The sequence below is a fragment of the Paralichthys olivaceus genome, chromosome 10 (assembly GCF_024713975.1).
Source record: "Paralichthys olivaceus isolate ysfri-2021 chromosome 10, ASM2471397v2, whole genome shotgun sequence".
Lineage (NCBI taxonomy): Eukaryota > Metazoa > Chordata > Actinopteri > Pleuronectiformes > Paralichthyidae > Paralichthys > Paralichthys olivaceus.
The window spans coordinates 1213498-1238666 of NC_091102.1; the positions used below are offsets into that span (position 1 = coordinate 1213498).

A 25169-nucleotide genomic window follows, 5' to 3' on the forward strand; every position below is an offset into this window, starting at 1 on the left:
CGTAAAATGTCACCGGCTTTTACGAGACGCACAAGTCCGAGGCATCATTCACACTGTTCTGTTGTGAGGACCGCTCCGTGCACACGCATGTCGTCATCATCAGAAAAAGAGGACAACAGGAAGCAGGACGTTGGAGCAGACCACAGCTTTAGTGTTTCAGCTGATGCTGCAGTGGCGTCTCTGAAACAAAGAGTCCATGATGCGCCCGGCTGAACGTTCACTGGTTTGCAGCGTTGGTTGCAGGAATGCACACGATTATCTCTCACTGACACGTGTGGTGATGTTTTATTTGCTTGTAGCGCTCTGACACGAGAGGTTTGATTTGGTCCGGTCGGTACTGGCCGTGCTGGAACCTGTGGATTTCAGTAACCAACACAAGAGCAGACAGGAACCAATCTGTTTGAGACAGAGGCTGAAAAGAGGAGCTGCAGCGATGGACAGTCTGACAGTGATTTTGAGTTTTCTGAACAATAGAGGATGAAGACATTTTACAGTCTATTAACAATAATTAAAAAATATATCAGCAGACTACGTCTCCTTTAAAATCAAAACGTATGAGGGTGCACGTCGCCTGATTGACTGACCGTCTTGAAGCCCAGGAAAAATGGTCAGCTCGGACGCAGAGGGAATTGTTAATCAGCTGTGAATTGACAGGTCCTCCACTCGTCTGTCTGGCTGAGCTGCGTCGGCTCTGTCTCTGTCTCACTCATGTAGAAACACACACATTGATTCAGCTGCTGCAGAACCTTCTCCGACTCTCTCAGAGGAAATAAGTGACAAAAACGTCCGACAACAACGGCGCTGGATGCATCGGGGACATAAACACCGAGAACACAGGCTGCGATGGTGCAGCGGAAAAAACTCATGAGTCTGCAACTTATGTGGGGAACAAAGCAGAGCCGGAGAAAACACACGAGCGCACACAGCTCTACCTGCCCCCGAGTGAACAAGATACCACAACAAAGATGAAGAGAGAAAGAGCGATAACACAAACACACACAGAGGAGGAGAACATGTCCTGAGGGAAGTTGTGTTTAACTCAGGTCAACTGAGCATCGAGAATAATAATGATTCAGTTAGTACTTTCACTGCCTTGTTTGAACACAGTGTGTGATGCTGGAGTCTAAACAGAACAAACACCACTGACCTATATATTTATATATTCGTATATTTGTGTGTGTGTGTGTTACAACTTTGCATGTTAGCAAGAGAACCAGATTAATGGAGCTGAGAGTGGTTGAACCTCCGACCAACAGCGAACAGCCTTTGTTGTTCCGACAGCATCAACACTCGTGGTATTAGATTATCCGGCTTCTCCACACACTGTAATAACACAACACTGTTAAAGATCATCGGCGTGTCTCCTTGTGTGAAAATGTGAGAGCAGCTATCTGCACAACTGCAGTCGTTTAGTGATGTGTTTGTGTGTGTTGTTGTCGTCTATGCTGCCAGTGCCATAAATTCAATTAAACGTCTGACATTTCCCAGCGTCTGCCCCGGGGGCTTCGCTGTGCCGACACAAGAGAAGACAATGAGAAACCGACAAACACAACAACAGAGAGAAAGAGAGCGAGGGAGTGAAACAATGAAATACAACTGTGGTTTAGAGGAAAGTGTGAATGTGTGTGGAAGAGACGCAATTAAAGGTTTTCATCAGCTAGAGAAGAAACTACACACGCCCCTTCATCGTCATTACACGGCTTCTTTTTCTTCTTCTTTCTTATCAGTGATCCTCTCTACCTCCCTCTCTCCTCTGTGTCCATGTCGTAATCTCTCCATCCTCTATCTGGCATAGTGGTTACGTAAGGAGGCAGAGCTTATTTACGCTCCCATGGGGATTAGACAGAAGCCTGGACATGCCAGCACCTGCAATGCTCATTGGCAGCCACCCGGCAACACACACACACGCACATGTTCACACGCACATGTTCACACGCTGCAGCAGAGGGCAGGTGACAACACTTCTCACACAGAGAGGCAGGTGTGCCGTAGTTTGACAACACCTGTAGTTCAGAAATGCTGCAGTTGAGACGAACTGTAGCGGCCAGAGATGAGTGCTGCAATTTTCATCAGCTAACAATATATGTACACACACACACATGTATATATATATCTATAAATTCTATTTACCTCGTAGTCAATAATAAATCATAAAATTCTTTGATGCATCGAGATGCATAGAAAATCCTGACTCTGACTCTGAATCGGATCATGAGGTTCCGATAGAGACTCATTATCAATTACTCTTCCACCATAAGTTACGCATCGACTGAGCCATTTCATTCCTCGGCTGTTAATTAACTGAGTAGCCTTTTTATTTCTCTATAATAAATCTGAATCCTGCAGAATCAGCTGCACTTCCTGTTTGATGTGTCAGATTTCTGTGTGTGTGTGTGGGGGGGGGGGGGGGGGGGGGGGGGGGGGGGGGTCATCTCTGCCGAGGTTCGTCAATTCTGTCAGAACCGAGAAACGAGGGTAAAACCACGAAGAAGGAAAGTGAAAATAAATAATGGAAGCATTTATAACGAATGCTTTTCTTTCACAAAGCAGTTAGTGTGCTGCTGCCTTCAGGAACCACCGTACATTAGCACATCAGCAGATTTAAACCAGCGTCATCACTGTCTGCAAACCGGAGCTCATCCTGATCAATAACCGCTTTTTCACCAGGAGGTATTTGTTTTCTTGACGTTTTTTCATTGTTGGGTCTGTCGCATGTTAAAGCACGTGTGCAGATGGACACACGAACATGGACACGTTCCCTGCTCCTTGACCCAGAGAGGGAGGGGAGGACGGAAACAGAGGACCACAGAGAGATGGAGGTTGAAGATGAGTAGTTGTGACAGGAAGTCCCACTTCACTGTCTCAGATTACAGAATTCACCATCTTCACTGTCGCTGTCACCCTCTCTCCCTGAAGCCTCTGTTCTAGCAACACGTCTCAGGTGAGGGGTGAAGCAAAGAGCCGAGGGAACGCGCACACATCGACGGAGATATTCTAAACACGTGAGCATTGAATGCAACATACATAATAATAAACTTGTTTTACTCCATCGGCTGGATCAACAACCAACTGCCCCAAGACCCAACGCCATCAAAAAGAGAACTTGAGGCCAGAACCTGTCAAACCTACATGTAAGACCCAGGTTTAGTTTGAGTAGCACTAATAACAAAGTGTGTGTGTGTGTGTGTGTAGAGCGTTTATAGTTGTCAGTTGAGGAGGGAAGACGAGTGACAGCTCAGAGTCCTGCAGTTAAAGGCCTTTCCTGCCTCCTCCCACGAGGTTGTGCATGAATGAGCCAGTGACAAGTTCCCAGGTGGCTCAGCAGAAAGAGACTCGACAGTTTTCCATGAATTTCTGACCCTGAACCCTGAGAACAAATCTGAAAAGATTCACTCAGTCACCACAGATTTATTCTGCCTGCAATATACCTGAACTCATCTGTTTCATCACCTTCTACAGATGTTCCTGCTTTGCACTGTATGTACCATCATTTATAGAGAGAGTTTTATAAAAGCTATGAGATGAATTATGAACATAAAACATTTGAAACAGTTGCATAATATTCAGCAACAACCAACGAAGCAGCACTGATACCCAACACTCCACTGTGACTGAGCGAGGAAACGTTATGTGTTTAAATGAGCAGTAACAGGTCCTAATGAAGGGAAACATATCAGGGGAGACGAGAATCAACAGCGGGGAGGGAAAGCGAGAGGATGACGAAGCAAGCAATGAACAGAGAGGAAACGCTGAGGACGTGGGAGGGAGACAAATGAAGTAAAGAAACAGAGGGAGGAGAATCCTCCGCTCCAATCTTCTGAGTGTTTTCGGGTCGTGAGCCAAGTGTGAGATTTGCTGTCGGATGCTGTTTTGGGACTGTGCAGACTGAGAGCAGGCACTCTCTGGATTAACCGGCTGATTTGTTGCCTAAACTTTGAGCAAGTGCCCAATCGCCTCTGTGGAAAATGTCCTTTCTTTGCAGTCGACTTGAAGTAATTAAGATATTTAAAGTTTTAAATCAAGTCAACATCTCCAGTCAATATAAAGGCCCAGACTGACGCCCATGTCATGATCCTCCTGTGTGTCTGTGCTGCTGCAGCGTTAATGGTGGACTGACCGTGAGATCTATGACATCATCACTGATAAATCATTGATCAGCTGCGGGGCCACAGCACGATCAGACGGGGCCCATTAACAAAGCATTATGGGAAGAATCCTCAGGAGAAGACTACATGTTTATGATCTAAGATCCAACAGACGCCTCCGAAGACCCTCGTTCCTCTGTGTGTTTTAGTATTTGTGCGTGTGTGTCACACAATCACTAGTCAACTCACAAGAACACAACACTAAAGGAAAAGGTGATTAAATGACAGAACAACGTGATGTGAAACAGGATCTTAGATCCAGGAGTTTGATCACCGTCATCACATGAGAGACGCTTTAGTGTGGGGGGTCAAAGGTCAGGAGGGAGTGATCACAATGAGGGTTTAGGTTTGCACATACAAGGAATTTGCTGTGGTTTGTTTGTGCAAGTATAAATATAAAACATATATAATGATGTATATATGATGAATGACAAAAGGGCAAATCACAAATATACAGAAACGGCCAATGGGGCAGTAAATACTGATTTAATTTATAATTAATATTAATTATTTATCAGTGTATCAAATAAAATATCATTTCAGAAAATAATTCATAATTTGCCTGCAACTGAGTCTTTTCTAAGACTGACTCAGAAACTGAAACTACTCAGATGATTAATTTCCAATAAACCTGCCAATCATTTTAACAACTCATTGATGAACTGTTTGTCTGATAATCAACACAAAGCACAAAAATACGAGATTAAAATAATACAAAAAACAAAACAAGCAGCAAATCCTCACATTCCAGAGGCTTTGACCAGAGAATGTTTGGATGGGAGATTATTTTTTTTTCTGTTAATAGAAGATTATTTGAAAAAAACAGCAAATTAGAGATTTGGAAGCTGAAAACGATAAACGACTGAACTTAAATGGATGAATTGGGAAATTTAAAATGGGTTTTTTGGGGTTTAAATGCTGTTAAATCAATAAAAATCAGCAGATCAAACACAAATGCAGAATAAGTCTAAAGATCTTTTCATGCTTCTAAAGTGCAGCCACGATCCAGTCGAGCCAACTGAGAGCATGAATGTAAATATGAAAGGAATAAACTGTCAAAGGACCGAATTCTATTTGAATCCCTTTTTCAGCTGCTCCTCTGTAATGACTGTGTTGGGTAAAGACTCTCAGGTCATGTGGCCACTCAAAAAATAGAATCAGCTCACGGCCCAGCTCTGATCCCGAGGACTCGCTCTCACAGAGTTCCTCCTGAGCAAACAGACCTGAAGCTCTCACTGATCTGATGAAAATATCACTTTCCCTCTGGAGCACAAACTGTTCGCCGACAGAGGAGAGTCCTAATTACAGGGAGCAGATGTATTTACGTTTTTAATATTTATAACAGCACAAACAAACCGAGACACCAGATAAAAACCCAGAACTGAGAACTGTTGTTTTTACTATTTTCTCTTCTAATTAAAACTAATCAGTGCAATAATGGGGCTTAAGATTATTACATACTCTGTGAGGAGCAAATCATTAAAATAATCCTATTACTTTTTAATCAGCTGCTGCAACATTTGATCTTATCATGAACAAAAGGCTGTTAAATTATAAACAGATCAACAAATTATCCGCTGCACATTTTCACTGGAGCTGTTTTCATGAATCCTGGAGTTCTGTGGTTCGTCTTCCTCCCGTGAAGCAGCAGCAGGAGATTGTCCAGGTCAGACTCTGTGTTGTTGTTTACAGCTCGTCCACGCCAGCGTCGGCCCTCATCACCAAAACATCTGGAATCTCCTCGTCTTTCCAAGTTGATGTCTTCTTCTTCTACGGCTCCTCTTCTTCATCCTGAGACATTTGTGTTCTTCAGTTTCACGTCCGTCACGTGTTAGAAACCTCAGAGACACGTCCACTCGCTCACTGAGAAGGTTCCAGATGTTTTCTCACATGGACTAACTCAGATGTTTTACAGATGTTTTACCAGGAGGCTGCAGGAGAACATCAGGATGTCCAGAGACACTGACTCATTTGTTCTCACATACAGGACATGTGAGGAACATGTGAGGAACATGTGAGGAACATGTGAGGAACACATCTGGACTTCAGTGCAGGTCTGAATTCTCAGTTCATACCAGTTTTCTGTCACTGCTGCCCAGATGACAAAACCCAGCACCAGCCATCTTTACTTTCCATGGCAGTGGTAAAAACACAGGTTTCAGAATTAGCTGTGGTCACTGCTGCATGAGGTCATTGCTAAAAGTAAGGACAGGGCCGAACACTGTGTCCTGAGTTTCAAACAGAACAGCGACGAGCTCCGCAGCTTCATGTGCAGAAATAATTCTCTGTAAAGGGTCATTACATCGAATCAGAGCTGGACAAAGCCTCAAGCTTCTCCACTGCGAAGCCACCGCTGCTCACATCCACTCAGCCGACCACAAACCATCAGGAATCCTCCAGAGTGAGGAGCGGAAACTCTGACACTAGCCCCCCCGGCTTCCTCCTCCCTGTACTACACACAACTCAGAGACATCGCTCACGCTGCAGCTGCTTAGGCTCGAACCAATCGATGAAATCAATCAAACCTTTTTGGGCGAACACTGCGGTGCATTTACATGATGAAAGGAGGACGTAAGTGCAGGAGAAACGCTGCTGGATTTTTACCAACGAAAACAACCACGAGTTTGTCTGTTCACTGATGAAGAGTCCGATTGTGTTACTCACTGCGATTAATCTCGACCCGCATCGAGACGGACACACAGCGGAGAGTGCAGGAGGGAAAATGTGAGTGTGTGTGTGGGAGAGAATCTGAAACTGCACAGTGGTCAGCATATTGGCTCGGCCATTTCCTCCAAGCTTAGGTCTATAAAACTTAATGATCCCACTGAACTGAGAGTGGACCCGCAAAAATGCACACACACACACACACACACATACACAACGCACACAACAACAGTGTGTTTATATGAAAGCAGAGACATGTAAATGAGCGCATGTGTATCATTAATCCTCAACACACATACAAACACACACTGGAGCCTCGCAGGCCTGATTTTAAAGCCTCTGATGAGTCGGGGGAGCAGGAGGTCTCCTCCCTGCCTCCTCCAATTTCACACTCATTCAGTTGTGAGCATCCTTACATAACACTGCTCCACCAGAGTGTGTGTGTGTGTGTGTGTGTGTGTGTGTGTGTGTGTGTGTGTGTGTGTGTGAGTCACTGGACCATGAGGATCATTTCACTGGTCAGTAATCAGTGTTCTCAGCGATGTCCTGCCCAAAAGACAAAAGAAGGAGACACGAAAGCACGAAACAAGAGCGAGTCAGAACGAGTGGTTGCAACACACACACACGTAAAAAATGAATAAAAGTGCATATAGATGTAAACTGCCTGGTCATTGTATTCAGTTCATTTTAGTCTAAGACGAGAGGAGATGAAGGGGAGACAAGAGGAAGACGAGAGCAGAGATGAGGACAAGTTTACCAGCCAATTTATCACAGAACCCTGAGAACCAGAGGTCAGAGACGTGTGAAACGGGCCGAGACACCAGCTGGTTCTGACTCGTGATTGGTTGAGTGTATTGGCAGAGCTGTGACTCCATGGCTCCATCCCTCAGACTCTAACATCATCACATCAAAAGTCTCTCTGAGAGATTTTCTTGTCCAGTAGGAGGAAGTGAAGACATGTCGACCATCTTTATTTACAATCTATGGAAGAAACCTTTGATCGTCCCTGATTTCAAAGGAACATTCAGACCAAGTTTTTCCTGAGATATCCAGAAGGACGTTACGCCTCCGGCCCGCGAGTCGTCTGCGCTGAGGCACAAAAATGTATCTCATCTCATTCTGTGTTGTAAATAACTGCTGAGAGCTGGAATCAGAGAAAAAAGCAGCATTTCTAACAGACGCCACATTTACGTGATTATCTGCCGCAGGCGGAGTGAAGAGGAAAAGTACAGAGTGGTGTATTTGTGACTCTGCACATGGGGAGATGCTCTGTTAATTAACCTCCTCTATTATGGTCAGAACTCTTCAACATCCTACACTCGTCTTCAAACTGCTTCTTCTCCTTCCCTTTTTATCCGCAGTGCATGTTTCTGGATCCCTGCAGGCTGAGGCTGGCCTTGGGGGCATAAAAGGCATCACACACACACATGCACACATACGTGTGCACACACATGCACATGGACAGAATATGCACAAACCCTATTTCATGAGTGAATGCATTCAAACATTCTCATCTTCATCGTATTGTGCGTCCAATCCCAATCACACATTAGCACTGTGTGTGTGTGTGTGTGTGTGTGTGTAGAGCTGCAGCGTCATGGCAACACAGCACTTGGATAAAGTAGTAAAGGTCAGAAAGTGTCAGGGAAAACACAAACCTGCCTTCCATCAGGCAGCACTGTGTGTGTTTGAGAAGGTCACGCTCGTTTAATTAAAGACAACACTCAGCTCAGTCCAGCTCTGCAGTAATAATGACACCCAGTGGATTTCTTCATGACACTTCCACATGATATTTTATATATATTCAAGACGTTGCATTCAGAAGACGACATCCTGAGTCTTCTTTATTATCATCACACCCTGGATCAGCTTTGCTTTCTGCAGCTCTACAACTTCTCCAGGATCCAGTGGCTCAGACAAACAGCAAGAAACCAGTTTTCAGCTCAGAGTGAGCTGCTGCTCTGCTGTTTTCTGCCAGAGTCTAGTGTAGAGACAGTTTCGAGGCCAAACTGGGACAGAGAGGATGGGACAGAGTAAAATTAAATGAAAGGAGGCGAGAAAATATATTTTGAGGCTCAGTGAACCTGAGACAATGCCGGTTAATCTTGAAGAAAAGGGAAATATGGCATAAAAGATGAATGTCTCTTTATCTGCAGCCTCCGTTCTCCCTCCTCAGTCGATAGGAGGAGGAGAAGGACGAGAGGAGTGGACTCTTCGTCAGTAAGCACATACATCTCTGACAGGCCCTCGTTCTCCTCCTTCACACCACCTCCCTTCTCTTACGGTGGTGAATGTGCATCCTGACCCGCTGCCTAACCTCAACACGTCTGCTCCCGACTCCTGCACTCCTTCTCACGGCCAAAGACAAAGGCAGCAGATCTCCACATTGATCTTCATGCCAGCGACGCTCCTCCTGGGCCCAACCTCCGACCAGCAGCTGCACAGAAAACACTGAAATCTATGCTGCCCAGTCAACTGTGGGAGCGTTTCACAGAGGAAATCCTCTCTCTGGCCCGTAGTAAGTTTCTGTGTGAAGGCCTCTGATCCTGCACTCGGCACAGTGAACGCCTCCATTCGCAAAAACAAGTCTCCCGGCGCCGTGATCAGACTTCAGGGTCCTGAGCCGCTCACCAACTCATCGGGACCTCTGAGCCGAGACAAAAGCTCTGACCTTTATCACGTCTGCAGCCTTTCTCATTACAGAGTCTGTAGGTGTCTGAAAGCTGCAGCGAAGCCCCGAGGTCAAAGGGCGCAGCAGTACTGTCAGGATGATACGCTCAGCGCTCAGCATGAGAACCACAAGTCTTTTCTCAGTGGTTGTTAACACTGTCCTCTGTGTCTCTGTCCAGAACCATGTCAAACATACAGAGGTTTATCTTCTATATATCCTGACCTGCTGCTGCGTAACGAACAAAACACTCAGAACAAATTAAAACTGCTTGAATCTTGAAGATTACTTAACTGATTTATCAAACCCTCTGCCCTCATCTCTCTATTTCAAGATGTCTCTTGAATGTTAAATAAATGGCAAATGAAGAAATACTCTCCAGTTCTGTCATAACTGATAATACAGCAGCATCTACGTTTCAAAATCCTAAGAGTCAAGCAAGGACTTGAATACAAAAAGATTCAAAACCAAACAGCTTAAATGACAAAGACAGAGTCTGCAGGGAAACTTTCAAGGTAAAAGAAAGAAACACAAACTGTGTGAAGACGTTTCAAGTGTAAAATGACCGATGTGTTTGTAGACGGTTGATTTCATTAGATCCTATTTGTGTGATTCGTGTTTGTTTACACACTGAAGTGAGTTTTTCCACTACATTAGACGTATCATCTGATGTGTTGTCATTACTGAGCTGAGTCCAGCAGCATCGTGTGCTTATGTCTCTTAATCCTCATCGGTGGCTGATGCCTGCTCCAAAGCTAAGATTAGCCCACATACACACACACACACCGTAACAAACTAAGAGATCACATACGCCCTGCATGAACAGGGTGACACGACTTACACACGCATGACTACACACAGAGACATGCACACCAATACAAGCGTTTCCGTCTCTTTGTCATAACAGTTTGACGGCGTCTCAAAAATATTTGACGATAAAAAAAAAGAAGATATTTATCAGCCGATAAATCGGTAGTGGAAATGTTTTACTTCCCAACCTTTGTTTTCACATCAGCCCCCTGATATCTATATTTAAAGGTACTACACAGATCAATGCTTCTTTAAATCCTGGATGTCGCTGCCTCTAATTCAAGCAGTTACACACAACAAATGTTCGATCTCTACCTCTGGACAATTCTGTCATAACATTTATCGACGGCAGTAAAGAGCTGTCGCCTTCTTTCACCATCACCGACATCATCTCTCATTTTATTTCTCATAATGAAGTGAAAAATAAAAAAGACGGACAGTTCCTGCAAGTTGATGCCTCATTTATAGTTTATTGAGGATGTATAATATTCAAATGTGCATAATTATAAAGAACCTTGAAGGTCACAGTTTAGAAGGTCACGAGTCTCCACATAAGTTCTGCCCACACACACACACACACGCACACAAGCTGTGGGTTGGAGCAGAGCAAAACCCTGTGTCCGTCTCAAGGGAACCATATGTTGTGTGTGTTTTGTGGGAACACGTGTTTGTGTCAGCGTGTGTGTGTTGTTTATCACACACAGTGATAAACAACACACACAGGAAAGTGTTAATCTACAATTCTCTCAGTTCTAAAACCACTGAGTCCGACCGAGAGGGGCTGTGTGTGTGTGTGTGTGTGTGTGTGTGTGTGTGTGTGTAGCTAAGACTCAATGTTTATTCATAAGTGTGTATTGATATGAAATATACTTTTAATCCATAAACATCCCTGTGAGACTTAAGAATACACCACAAAGGTGCAGCTCTCCGTTCACTGCAGCAACTATCAAGACATATGAGACAGTTGTGTTTGGAGACATGTTGTCACGCTGCACGGTTTGTACAGTTCATACTGGAATATAAATTCAAATGAAATCAAGATTTCACACAAACTAAAGAAGCAGGACGGACAGAGAGCTGACCCCCCCCCCCCTGTGTACGAGCCGTCATCCTTTGAGCACAGCTGACCTGAGCTCAGCAGCAAACAGCAGAAAGGTGTGTCCACAGATGGAGAGGGAGCAGGGTCAATATTTGAGAGTCAGAGTGAGTGTGTGTGTTAATAAAGTCAGCCAGTCACACACTCCGTCATATCTCCGGCAGACTATTTGCTGTGTGAAGCCAAACACCTCCATCTCAGACAAAATGAACAAACGGCCAGTAATGTAACACCGGTGACTTTTCGCACGCTGGACTCAAGTGACCACGACGGCTGCGTGCTTCTGACACAGAGCGGTGTCGCTGCGTGGGTCTTTGGCCGACAGGTTTAGACATGGCACATATTTACACACCACACCCACAGACCCACACACGCCACTGACACAGAACATATGCAGCTGAAGGCCGTCAGCTCCCCCGCAGTGCTCCAGATGGCGGAGCAGAGAAGGCCAAGAAGTGACAGTGGCATCGCTCTTTCATTCTGTGTCCTGTCGCTGCTGCAGTGTAAGTCCTTCACAAGAGGCAGCGCCGCCATTTACACTCACGTAGATGCGATGACTAATGACGGCTCCATTCACGCCACCGACAGAGTGAGAACAGAGAACAAATGTGAGCGGAGACTGTACAAGGGCACGAGTGGGAGTGACACAAAACAGTCGGACGTGTTGGAGTGTGTGCGTGGGTCCACATGAGAAGAAAGTGAAGCCATCTTGAATGCCACAACACAAAGAGCTGAATCATCACACATGCCGTAAACACAAAACAACTTTATCAAGCTCCGCAGAGCTTTAAATTAAACTTGTTCTGTGACCCCGCGTCACGTTTAATGAGCTGAGCGATGGACTGAGATGATGACGTACGATGCTGGTGTTTTGTTTCCATTACCTTTAACATAGTCGTAAATAACAGTGACACCAGGGTGGGGGAGCGTGGACACACTGAGGACAGACAACGTGGTTTTCCACCGAGCACGCTACAGTGGGTCTTATTCTGTCTCACAGTCCCAGTTGCTGTTAGAATGGGGCCGGGACACCGAGCATGTGTCACCCATCTGTCAGACAATATGTCAACACAGCCTGGTCCTGGCTGAATGTGGCTGTGGTGCGTTCAGGTCCTCGTTTATTTCTCTTTATTTGTATTGTTTCCAGTCTTTTTCCTCTCTCAGTGTCTGTGGGTGGTGATACATCCAGAACCAGACTGCTCAGCATCTTCTTCTCTGGAAATGTGACTCAAACAGGAATGACTGGATTGAAGGTGAGATATTTTTCTCGCCTCCTGCCGTGCGTGTACATGCAGCGAACCACCCATGACTCCCGAAAACACACTGCGTCTCCTCTGCAGCCTCCATGAATGATTTATAACAGGTTACAAGCTGCAGCACAAACTGTTTTTACTTGCAAAAAATATACGTATACATCTCTGTCCTGCATATTTAACAGGTTAATTGTTCTACTCACATGTGAATCAACATGACATGATCATACTGCTTCACGACAGAATTACTTGACCATGTCCACCTCAGTCTGATGGTTGAATGGGACAATGTGCAGCGAGGGTGTGTGTATGTGGGATACATCTTCATTAAAACCTTCTGGTTTGAAGAACGACCTCTGTTTCTTTTTCTGTTTTGACCAGATTCAAACACAACCACGACTTTTCAAAGTTGACTCGTTTGAGTCTAGAGATGTGAAGCTGCTCACATGATCTAACAAAAGGATTTTAATTAGAAGAGTTTCGTTCACATTGGTGCTTCAGGAATCTTTTTATTTCGCAAACAGGGAACCAGTTGAAATGTCCCAAACTGTTTATTTAGCTTAGTGTAGTAGCTTATCGTTTATTTTGTTGTTTCCCACGTCTTCTATGCTGCAGACTGTAAAATATGTTTCTAACCAGCTCCAGAGGAAGTTCTGCTCGAGCTCTATCTGGTGACATCATTATCAACCACAACAGATTTTAAATGTATGGGACATTTTATATTTTGTTAAATGCTTAATTGAACAGGTAATTTCCATGTGATCGTTTTTATAGAAAGTTAAAATGTTGCAGAGGTAAAATATTTTTTAATCAGTTTCATGCGACTGTGACAGAAGCTTCAGTTTTACATTATAAAATATTTAATATTCACCATCCAGGCAGACGAATCTTCTGAATCCCACCCTCACACTTATCCCTGCACAGCAAAGCAAAGTGGTGGAGTTTGTTGCCTTCCACCTTAACAGGCAATAAGTTTTAATGGTCTTGTACCTTGTTAGAGCCCAGAGGTTTTTACAGGTTAGTAAATAACTAACTGGCAGTCTAACACACTGCACAATGTAGCTGCTAACAGGGCTCCACAGACACGGTCTTCATATTACAGAGCTTCAGTCTATAGCTTCACATTATGTTTGTGTGTTTTTCCTACATAATACTTCCCTACTGCACAGATTATTAACTCCAGAGCAAACGCATAATAAAAGAATCTGCTTTGTTTAGCCATCTAAAGAAAGAAGCCTTGATCTCAATCCCACAGATTTGCCCGGGGACGTCTGCACTGTCGCTGCCTTGATTTCCTACTCAGCACTCAGTCATTTAACAGCTTTATTTAATATCATCTATAGTAACATCTGTAATCGACATGTCAGGATGTATGAGTGTAACATCGCCAGCAGCTGAGGTGACAGTCATTTAAAAAAGACCAGAGAGAAGCAGTCACATCTAAAGCCACGAGGATGTGGATCCACCACATAACAAATCATACTGTACGCTGAAGCTCCAGATGTCTCCCTGCACTCATATTGTGAATTTAAATCTCCTCTTAATTGACCTGCCTTGTTAAATAGAGGTTAATTTAATAAAAATGTGTTTTGCACACAGACATCGATGAAGGCGAGGAGACAGAAAGCACACGTGTTGATCTTTTACTTTCATAAATAATAGAAAATCTATGTCTGCTAAGATGGAGCTCTATAGAAACTGCAAAAAAATAAAAAGCAGGCTGAATAGGGTGATAAAAATATCATCTATTACAGCAGTGCACCTCCGGGCGTTCATGCCTGCTGCCATTAACAATGGACCTGCCGCTGTGAGAAAGAAGCCCTGAGGTTGGAAACAGCTCCACTTCTATTCGTCTTGCAGAAGTCGTTGTGCATTTTACAATATCCAATTTTCTATTATTAAACCTGGTGAGCCTCAAGGATCCATCCACGATCATCCTTGATTCTGTTTAAGAAGAGAGGGCTGCGTCTTAATACTCTCAACTCCTCCATGTTGTTGTTCTGAGTCACATATCAGGCACGAGGAGAAGATGTCACCAACCAGAGCACTGAATGTTGAAAAGAGTCAACAAGCCGAGAAAGACAAAAGATGAACCACCGAGAAAGACATAAATTGCCAATGACAGTTAATTGCTGTGAACGCACACAGTGCACTCACTGCACAACTGAGCCTGGATGTTTTCACTGTCAACTGACACTCTTGGTGCTCCACAAAAGAAAACATAAGGTTCTAGATGTTCCTATTAGAGATGTGTCAGCTGTGTGAAGTCTGCATGTTGGGTTCTCTCTGGGTACTTCCCCCCCCCCCACGGTCCAAAGACGTGAGCATCACCGCAGCTATAATTTGCGTGTAGGTGTAAAAATGCAGACGTGGTTGTGTCAAGGGCGTATCCCTCCTCCTGACCAACGTCAGCTGGGACGGTTGAAACTCTGGCTGGACAAATTGGACACGAAAGTGGACATCAAAAATGTCACATGATATAAAAATACCAGCAATGACATGTTCTCAGACTTTACTCTTAACTTTCTACGTTATCACAAAACTCAACACCCCCCAAAACCTCTCGCCCTCGATCAGAACAGTTCCTCTCAGAGTTTTACCTCTCAGGTGTGATTAGAGATCAAATAAAGCAGCAGACACTCCAGGTTCCTTCTACACAGCTTCACAACCTGGACCAACAACTGTGTGTGTGTGTGTGATGATGCACTTTGAATGAACTATAACCTGAATTATGCATCAGGCCTTTATCTACAAACTGAAACAACATGTGATGGTCGGTGAACACAGATGAAATCACTGCCAACGCTTGTCCACATGTGCAAGTCATCTTTGAACGGGAGGATTCCTTCAGATTGTGACGTCATTCATTTTTCTTTCAAACATCTCCTCCCACCATCAGAACAGGGACATGAGGTCACTGAGAGCACATGCTCACCATTAAGTACATTCACCTGACATTTGGTTTCTGCGTGGAGGCCTTTGAGAACAGTATGAGTAAATAAGTTCTGATGCTCTGTGTGGGTTGACGGCACGAACAACATCGGCTTCAATCCTGTTGCTAAAGAATTCCTGAAAGCATATTTCAAGGGTTTGAAAGGGAAATGTCTTTTCCCCGTGTGTTACATGGTGGGTGCTGTTCTTTCCATGAGGCCTCAGCTGTAACCCAGGTAACAGTATGTGCTCTGGCATGCAGCATGGAAATCAGTTTAGATTGAAAAGGCTCCTGTTGAAAAATAATAAATCTGGAAAAAAGACCAATGAAATGTGATCTTGAACTCTGAGCAACATAATCCTTCAGTGTTGTGCTGTGGGAGCCGTCACAGAGGTCTTCATCACTTCCCTACATGTGTTTCTGTGCTGTTAAAACTAATTATACACACATGACATGTTTGTAGGAGTGTTGAGACACACGTGGTGTCAGCTGGGAAATAATTTCATTAATAATTCATTAATGAAGGAACTGTTTCACCTTGTTCGCTCACAGAAACCTCCTGTGACGACGCGCTACTCGGATCCCGACACATGCACTTTGCACGAATAACGAAATGAACCGAAGTCTGTTTTCTTCTTCAGTGGCAATAATCACAAGTTGTCTTTGTTTCATTTGACAGTGAAATGGTAATTCATTAATAGTGATGTAATTATTTTGATGCGCTCTACATCAATGCACTGAGGCTTGTGTGGTAAAAAAACCTCTGATTATATCCCCTTCACTGGATCAGGGGGTTAGAATGATGATTTCACACGGTTACACTACCCGTCTGGAATTTTACCGTCGTAAAACCGGTAACAGTTTCATCCCCAGTGGGCCGGGGGGTCTGCGTCCTGGAGGAGGCTGCCTCTGCACTGATAACTGAAAGAAATTAGCCTGCTGAGCCAATGTGACAACAGTGAAGCAGACTGCATCAAACTGGCCTTTGCTCCTCATCATCTGGAGAACATGACTGATTACTCCATTAGTGAAAAGGTCAGGCGTCACATACGCCTTCTCTTGTCTCTATGCAAACAAGTGGTGCCATGAATACACAACAGCAGGTAAACCATTGATCTGATGGTTATTTGGTGATGAAAATTTAAACCATCCATCGGTGGATAAATGGTTAAAGTCAATATCCGTCTCTTGTCTCAGCATTTGTGTCTCGTCTCTGTGTCAACTATCACGTGAGGACAAAAACATAATCTTTGGAAAATGTTTGGAATGTTCACATCCGCTTTAGCGGTCGGGTTCTCTGCAGCAGCACTGGAGTTAATGAATCAAGCTACAAGCAGTCACAGTCACAGGGAAGAGAGAAGTGTCACTCCAGTGAAATATTTGAAGAGTTATGCAACTCAGAAAAGTCTCAACGGCCATAAACATGAAGTTGTTTCAGCAGGAAGCTTCTGTGTGACCTGAACGGAGCTTGTTCCTGTGACGATCCTGAACAAGACTCAACAAGCTGCTCTTATTTTCTAACTTCTGGCTGCACACTCAGATCTGCTGGGGTCTGCCAGGGGTGTTTTCTCCAGCTTGATGAGGATGGATAAATATTTTAGTGGTTGAGTGTGAGATCTCTCTGCTATAGCATCTATGTGTAATTGTGCGTGCCGGAAACAGCCTTTCAGCAGATTTTCCTCTTCAAATCCCAACGCGGAGGCTAAGATCGTATAACACAAACTGCCTCCGTGCACGCACACACACACCAGCCCTGGAGGGAACACCCTGTGTGCATTATCTTGAGGGCATGGACCCCATTCACACAACCACTACCACACTGTTGATGCACTATGATTTAAAAAACTCACATTTCATCGTTTCAATCGATTTATGAGGATGGAGTTATGGAGTACTTGTTCGAGGTGGAACATCCTGGGACTGCAGACCGTCAATCGCTGCCGAGCAGACGTCTCAAGAGCCGCTGAAAAGGGACAACACATAATACCACCACTTGGCAGACGCCTTTCTTCAGACTGGCCCTGAGAGAGAGATTTTGTCTTGCAGAACAGTCTCTGCTGTGAGGACAACTGTCATGAAGAGCTGGAGAAGCCGTCAAAACACACTTGGATCTCACAGAGTAAACAAAGCAGTGTTTAACCTACTGACCCACAGCCCACTGGTCTGATGGTGTCACACTCTGGGAGGGTTATTAGTGGAAAACCACTGATGAATGGAGTGAGACTGGCTCAGGCTCCACCTACACTAACACCCTTTAGTTTTATAAACACACTACTCTGGAGTTGTTGAGCCTCTAACACAGAAACTTGTGGAAACGCTGCAGGTGTTGTTTTAGCTTGATGACTGCAGGCCGGGTTTTACTCTGGACTAAAATGATGACAAGCCGTGTCTCAACTCGGGGGTTTCCTTCAAAGCTGCATTAGAAAACCACAGCAGTGTGATTAGACTGTCCAGAATGCATCACTCATCATCGAGTTACAAAGGATCCAACGGGTGAATCCCAGGATTCATAGGGAGGCGGTGACAAAGCCAATGACCAAACTATCTCAGTGGCTGAACTGCAGAAACTGCAGCAGCTACAATCTGTTGGAAGCAGGACGGGATGATGACATATATAGGAAATCCTTCATTAACTCCCTCTCATTTTGGTTCAGGCATCCAAATTAGTCACAACCTCTGCTTCCCTGATTCATCCTATCACGTGCCCTTTTTCCAGAGGAAAACAAAATGGTATCCGCTTAAACTAGAAACTACATTGCTAACACTCATTTTCATCTGTCCCAAGAAAAGAAATTCCTGCTCTTACTTTTTAACCAACTACAGAGAAGACAAGCTACTTCCTGTTTTCACCACACGACCACATGAAACTAAAACACTCATGCAGACACATCTGTAAAATCACACTGGCTAAAATCTTTTATTCTTGGCACACAGGGATGATGCACACGATTATTTCCTTATAGAGCGGGGAAGTGAGGTCTGATCACAAGTGGCCACAGGAGACACAGTCAGGAGCAATCTTAATGTGTGAACATGGACAGTGTTTTTAAAATGAAAACACAGACTCATGCTCAGCATTAGCCTGGAGAAGCTAGCCTAAATTCTATTCATTACAAAATCAAGCCCCAGGGCCAACGTGGCTATTCTCTGCTGTGGTGTCGGTCAGCATTTCATGCATCCATCAAAAATGAAACTGTGAAAACATCAAAACGGCCACAGCGACAAAAGTTGACACTCACTCCACTTGAGAGGAGCATGAGAGACAACACAGCTGGAAAAGACAGCAGTATATATACAGTGAACCCGTCTGTATCTCTGTGTATTTCAGGGGGATGTCAGTTCACTCCATGAGGTGAACGGGACGGAGCGAGGCCTCCAGCTTTTATTCCCTGTCACTTCTCTGAATGGGAAACGCTGGACCACACAAACGCAAGATCTGACACATGCACAACATTACCACACATGCACATCCCTGCACTGAGAGTTATAATGACATTCAGGCTCCCAACCCCACCCCCCACAAGCGTCCTCCGAGGGCATGAGGTATGATAATGGAGGGTAATTTATTTCATTCACAGTGGAGCAGATCAGCTCTACAGTGATGCATGTTATAGGACAAAACACCCATTATTAAATCCATGGACAAGAAGGTCACTGGTCCATTCAGCTATAATATTAACTCCAGCTTTTAGCTCCATTAACAGACAAGGGCTCACTAAATAACTGTGCGTAGACTGCTTTGTCATGACATCATACTTTCAGCTTAAATCTGGGAGACTGAGCATTTTGGGTCTGAGGCGCTAAAATCACAGTTTCCTGTTGTCACTGCGCATTAACTGCAAAACGGTTAAAGGCTGCAGGGGTTGTGGAAAACAAAGACAAACTGCATCCTTCTTGCAGTTATTTTTTTTTATGCATAGCTCTGCGTGACGTCCTCGTCTGACAAAAAACACAGACCCTCATGCACAACTTCTTTTCCCCTGCAAGGATGAACTAGAAACGAGCACGGCCTGAAGGCAGAGGATGTCTCTTAGTACAAGTCCAACTAATGGACTTCCTTCTTCAGTGTCCCTGATCTCTCCTACTCCCTCACTCATCCCCTCTCCAACGCAACATCTCTTTCTCCTCATCCTCCATCCTGACCCTCTTTTTCTGTTCACCCCATCCTCTGTTCTCGTGCCTCAGGATGCAGAAGCACAACAGGCGGGATCCGTTTGACGGTATCGAGGCAGATGCGTGCAACATGGATGCACGTGTGTGGTTCACAGAAAGGATTTTTGGTGCTCTCAAAATAATGCAGGCACGGAACTAAATCCTGTGCGTGCATCCTCAAATGATGCATGTGCATAAATGAGTACACAAATATAGGGTGGGTTCTTTTTTTCCCCATAAGGACAAAACACCAACATAAATCCAAATAAATCCAGTGAACACACACAGAGCAGAGATCATAACACTGCTTTCCAAGCACAGCTCAGATGATGACCTATATTTAGGCCTGTGCACAACTACGAGGTTCTAACCCTGCAGAAAAACATGCACGGGTACAAAGCTTTTAAAGTGATGTACTTCCTGACTGCGGTGTTGTCATCTGGTTGAGTTGATCCAGTCACTTTCAGGTTCAGAAACCACAACAGCCACTTCAGTGGCTGCGGCAGCTCTGCACACTGAACATCAGGACGACTGATAAGAGGCTGTTCTCTTCATCTCCACACCGAAAATTAAAGACAATCTGTTGAACGCAATGTGCAAAGGTTCATATTCAGAAAACTCAGACCAGGTGTGTTTGTGTGTGGCTGACTCAACACATCAGGCTTCAAAGTGTTCCCACTGTCCAACCAGAACCTGGAAAACAGTGACTTTCATATATTTACAGTCGACTCAGAGGCAGAGGACAGACAGACAGGAGGATTTCTCTGGCTCTGTGCGTTTGAGTGAATGACAAATAAATTGCCTGTGACTATGTGGAATAAAGAAAAAAGGGTGCACACAGATTTCAGGCTTGCCTAAACATGTACTGTGCCGCGCAGGTCTTATCACCCTGTCAAGCAGTCAACCATCTCTGTGACACCGCAGGAGTCCCATAACCAGTCAGCCTGCTATGACGGACTGACTGGCTGCGTCTGTCAGGCCTGCCAGGATCCCGAGTCGCACGGAGCTTTTGTCTGTGCGCCCGATGAAGAGCTTTATTCAAGACCAGCAGTCTGGATGACACAGTCGGTAATTCACACGACGGTCAAAGCACAAACACTTTTTCTCCTCATTCAACTGTCTCAGCTGGAAAACAAAGTGACGGCCTGTTTGACATTTGCCGCCTCTCTTCTCGTGCAGATATCAGGTTGGAAAGTCCCCAGGTGTGGTGCAGGTACAAAGACGAGTGCAGTGATATCCAGGATAATGACTGAGGAGGGAGGTGAGCTCATCAGACGAAAACACCGGAGCTCGGTGGACTGATGCTGCTGCTGCCATTTTCTCTTCTTCTTTTTTCTAACTGGTCCAGGGCATTAATCATCGCAGCAGCAGCTTGGGGACGTTCACAATATATCTCGTCTCACACTCTCCGACTGTCACAACACTTGGTTGCAATGGATCGTTATTACAGGGAAAAATGTTAATGATATAGCCGGCTTTGTTCCTGCCCTCTCTTCTAGAGCAGGATTACAACAGGAAGGTAATTGTGGCAGCCACATTATAATTCACCTGTTATATTCAGCAGGAAAAACTATCATCACCGAGGAAGTTTACACAGGTCTCACTGCTCACTGTATTTTATATTGCAGCGATAAAGTCTTTTTAATCATCAATCATTTGTGCATTATGTGTGTTAAAATGTACTGCAGGGTTAGTGTGGGGTGTTGTACTACAGGGATTCAGGTTTATTTAACGCAGTCTGGCTGGAATGGTCGAGTTCCCGGAGCAGAAACATGCAGTGCTCTCCTCTTACCCGTGCTGTGGATATTATTCCAAGTGGCTTCTGGGTGAAACCTCCACAGTCACTAACGATGACCAGATGTGGTGTGTGTGTGTACGTGTGTGTGTGCGTGTGTGTGGGTGTGTGTATGACTCATGATGCTCTGTTCCCTGCCCTTTAATCTCTGCAGCAAGTTGCCAACTGCCACTACAGGTCAGAGCACACGGCGTCATGCCAAAGTACTGTATACGTCTGGAGCTGCAACCGCTGCTAACACACAACCCGTGATGCAGGAGGAGGACACACACTGACACAGGGAATCATCAAGAAGAGACCGGGGACGCAACAACTGTCATCACGTCCACTGCGTCTGTCAGAGGCCGTGACAGCGCTTTATTTAATTGCTGTGGCTGCAGTTACTCGTTTGAATTACCTATTTCCAGAATGAACACTGAACTTGTCAGGACCAGTGCACCTCATGGGGACCAAGAAGAAGGACTGTCATGTCTGAGCTCCTGGTTAAGATGTGAGTCGTGGTCAGGTTAAGGTTAGAGTTAGGTAGGAACTGGTCCTGGTTAAGGTTGGACACGAGGCTCCTCCTGTGTGTTTCAATACAGATTATAAATAATATAACGTTAAAGTGGGAATAAGATGGAAAATACACATTTCATTATGATGATCGGCATCACTGTTACACAAACTGTCCACATGTGTGTGTGTTAGGTCTGTGTGTGTACGTGCTAGGCGTGTGTGTATGTGTGTGTGTGTGTGTGTGTGTATGTGTATGTGTTAGGTGTGTGTGTGTGTGTATGTGTTAGGTGTGTGTGTGTGTGTATGTGTTAGGTGTGTGTGTGTGTGTGTGTGTGTATGTGTTAGGTGTGTGTGTGTGTGTACGTGTATATGTATGTGTTAGGTGTGTATATGTACGTGTGTACATGTGTGTACATGTGTGTGTACATGTGTGCGTACATGTGTGTACATGTGTGTGTACATGTGTGTATATGTGTGTGTACATGTGTGTGTACATGTGTGTGTCATGCCCTCGCGGTATTGCGGGGGATCTGGTTGAACAGCCCCGGTGACGGTCTGTGTTCTACCCGTAGAATCAGTAGCATATTCCCGCAGAGAGGACACTTACTTGCCGATGACCTCGCAGAGCTCGTACACATCTTCAAACAGAATGTCGTCGTCCGCCATAGTCCGACCCCGGCTGGGGAGAGATCACTCCCCCACTCCCCCAAATCTGTGCGTCCCGAACGGAGGATTCTCCTTAATCTCCGGATAAAAGAGCCCCGGTGGAGGCCACGGGCAGACCGCGGTGACAGCCCCGTCAGCTCCGGGCAGCGAGTCGGTCAAGAGTTCCACACAAACGAGTCTAAATCCCAGTTGCTGCCTCCCGTCGACCCCCCGCCCCCCATAAGACGAGGCGCTGCGTCGCTGTGGGTGAGCCCGAGCTCAGTGATCCATTCTGGGGGAGTCCACCGGTTCGGCCCCGCCTCTCTCCTCCGAACAGCCTCCCGGTGTCAGAGAGAGAACCGAACAAACATGACGGAGAATCAGAGAAGTGTCCGCCGCCGCCGCCCCCGCTAACGGCTGCTCTGCCGGGCGGAGGGAGGGTGAAGTGTCCGGGCAGAGGCACCGGGCTGGGTCCAGGTGCAGCGGCTACACGGATCCCAACATCCCGGACAGGGCGAGGAGCTGCGGGCTGGACTTCGCGCGGTCCTCCCGGTGGTGTAACCGACAGGCTCGGTCTGCGCTCCGGCGAAAGCTCCGCTCTCCGGCTCCGTCTCCTTCGGCTCAACGGACACTTTCCAGCAGTTAGTCGGTGTTTAGTTCCCCCGGCCGCCGGACGTGTTTCCCCGCGGAGCTTCCAGAGAACCAGGCTCCTCCTCCTCCTCGCACACGGGGCTTATGGACGCTGCTCCGCCGGCCTCCATTCCGGCTCCACACCCAGGACTCTCCTCTGAGGCCCACAGGCTGTGAGCCAACATGGCGGCACCGGAGCCACAGTTTCCTGAGCACTGTGAAGTTTCCAGCCGGAAGCTTAGAATGAATGAAGAGAGGATGAGAGAAATGTTTAAATAAAAAGTTCTGTCACAACTTGAGACTCGAAAACGTCACATGTATTTTTAACTATTTAAGATAAAGATTAAAATAAGAGAATCCTTTATTAGTCCCACTGTGAGGATATCTGCAATATCACAGCAGCAAGAGTCAAAAATAGGCCTGAGTAAGTAATAATAAGTAAAATGCAATACTTTTAGTGTAAGGGTAATAATACTTGAGTCATATATTGAATTAGATTGGATACCATTTGAGTTTTATATCAATATAAACTGAACAAAGTTGAATCTTAGTCACCAAGACCTTGTTTATTGTAATTTTAACAAATACCTGTTTTATAGACGGACTAATGTGCCACATTCACATCTTTTACCAGTTACAGCACATACTGGTAATACAGATGATCACATTTCCTCCACCATCCAGAGATGAAGCTAAAATATCTTGGATACGAACCCTGCCCTCAACCAATCAGGAGTCAGTGTCAGCCGTCAATCATGACGTCTATTAATAACTAATTCAAACCAAACTGCCTGAAATGACAGAAACCATCGTTCAAACATTTATTTAACGTCCACTCTGGTTTTTTTTTGGTCCATATCCCATCTGCCAACATGGAGGAGGAGAAGTTTGTGACCAACACTGAAGCCAGCCACCAGGGGGCGATCCAGATGATTTGCTCTCCTTCGGGAGCTGTCAAGTCATCTATTTGCTGTCTGATTTACACAGTCACATCTACAGCTAACTCCAGATCCAGTAGACGTCTCCCTCAGCATTGACACTCGGACGCAGGACGACAACACAGAGGAACAACTTCTCACGATCTCTTCAGCTGCTTTGTCTTTGGAGCTGATTCTCGTCTTTGGCTCCAGAATTACAGTCAACACATGTGAGCACGACATACAGACAAGTGCTGGTTATTCATATTTCATGGGCTCTGCTGGGATAAATGCTTTGCCAGATGACTGCCTAATTAATGGTGAATAATTAAGCAGAGTTAGCAAACCCAAGATGATGAGCTTGTTCTTTTATTTATGATTTTTAAACAAAAAGGGTTTGATGTCATTAAGCCTCACAGCAGCTATACTGCAGGTATAGTTCTTCTTCCTGCACATTCTGCTGCGTATGTAGCACAGAAATCTTTTATAGCAAACCGTTGTGAGATTTGTGGCCTTGCAGAATGTGTGTGTGTGTGTGTGTGTGTCCGTGTGCGTGCACGTGTGCGTCTGTGTGTGAAGATGTGGGGATATTGTGAGGTACTGAGCCAGAGGCAATTTGGCTTAAGAATAAGAGAAATCAGGACATCTCAGAAAATCTTATCTCAAAGCAACACACCCTTCTAGACTCAGCAGTTGGGCCTGGTGTGTGTGTGTGTGTGTGTGTGTGTGTGTGTGTGTGTACAAGAGGTTCTTATTTATTGTGTAAGTATTATTTATTTATTTAAATTTGTGGATTAAAAACATTTTAAAATCTCCAAATTTCAAAATAATATTGCAAAACAAAATGTTCGTCTTGTCAAATAATCTACCTTGATGCATATGTTAGTGTACAACACTGTGGCATTCGACCACGCCACAGGGTTCCCCTCACGACAGCCAGACACAAACCAGTCCAACCATTTCTTCC

General features: G+C 45.1%; 1 protein-coding gene across 27 annotated transcripts in view; it reads right to left on the minus strand.

Moving 5' to 3' along the window:
• The window catches only part of caska (calcium/calmodulin-dependent serine protein kinase a), a 64232-nt gene extending 40774 nt beyond the window's left edge, over nt 1–23458 (minus strand). For all 27 annotated transcript variants that reach the window (XM_069532775.1, XM_069532771.1, XM_069532764.1 and 24 more), the window contains exon 1: nt 22618–23458. In XM_069532775.1, the coding sequence (XP_069388876.1) occupies nt 22618–22676 (59 nt within the window). In that variant the 5' untranslated portion in view covers nt 22677–23458. The remainder of the gene's footprint in view (nt 1–22617) is intronic.
• Between the last annotated feature and the right edge of the window lie 1711 nt (nt 23459–25169).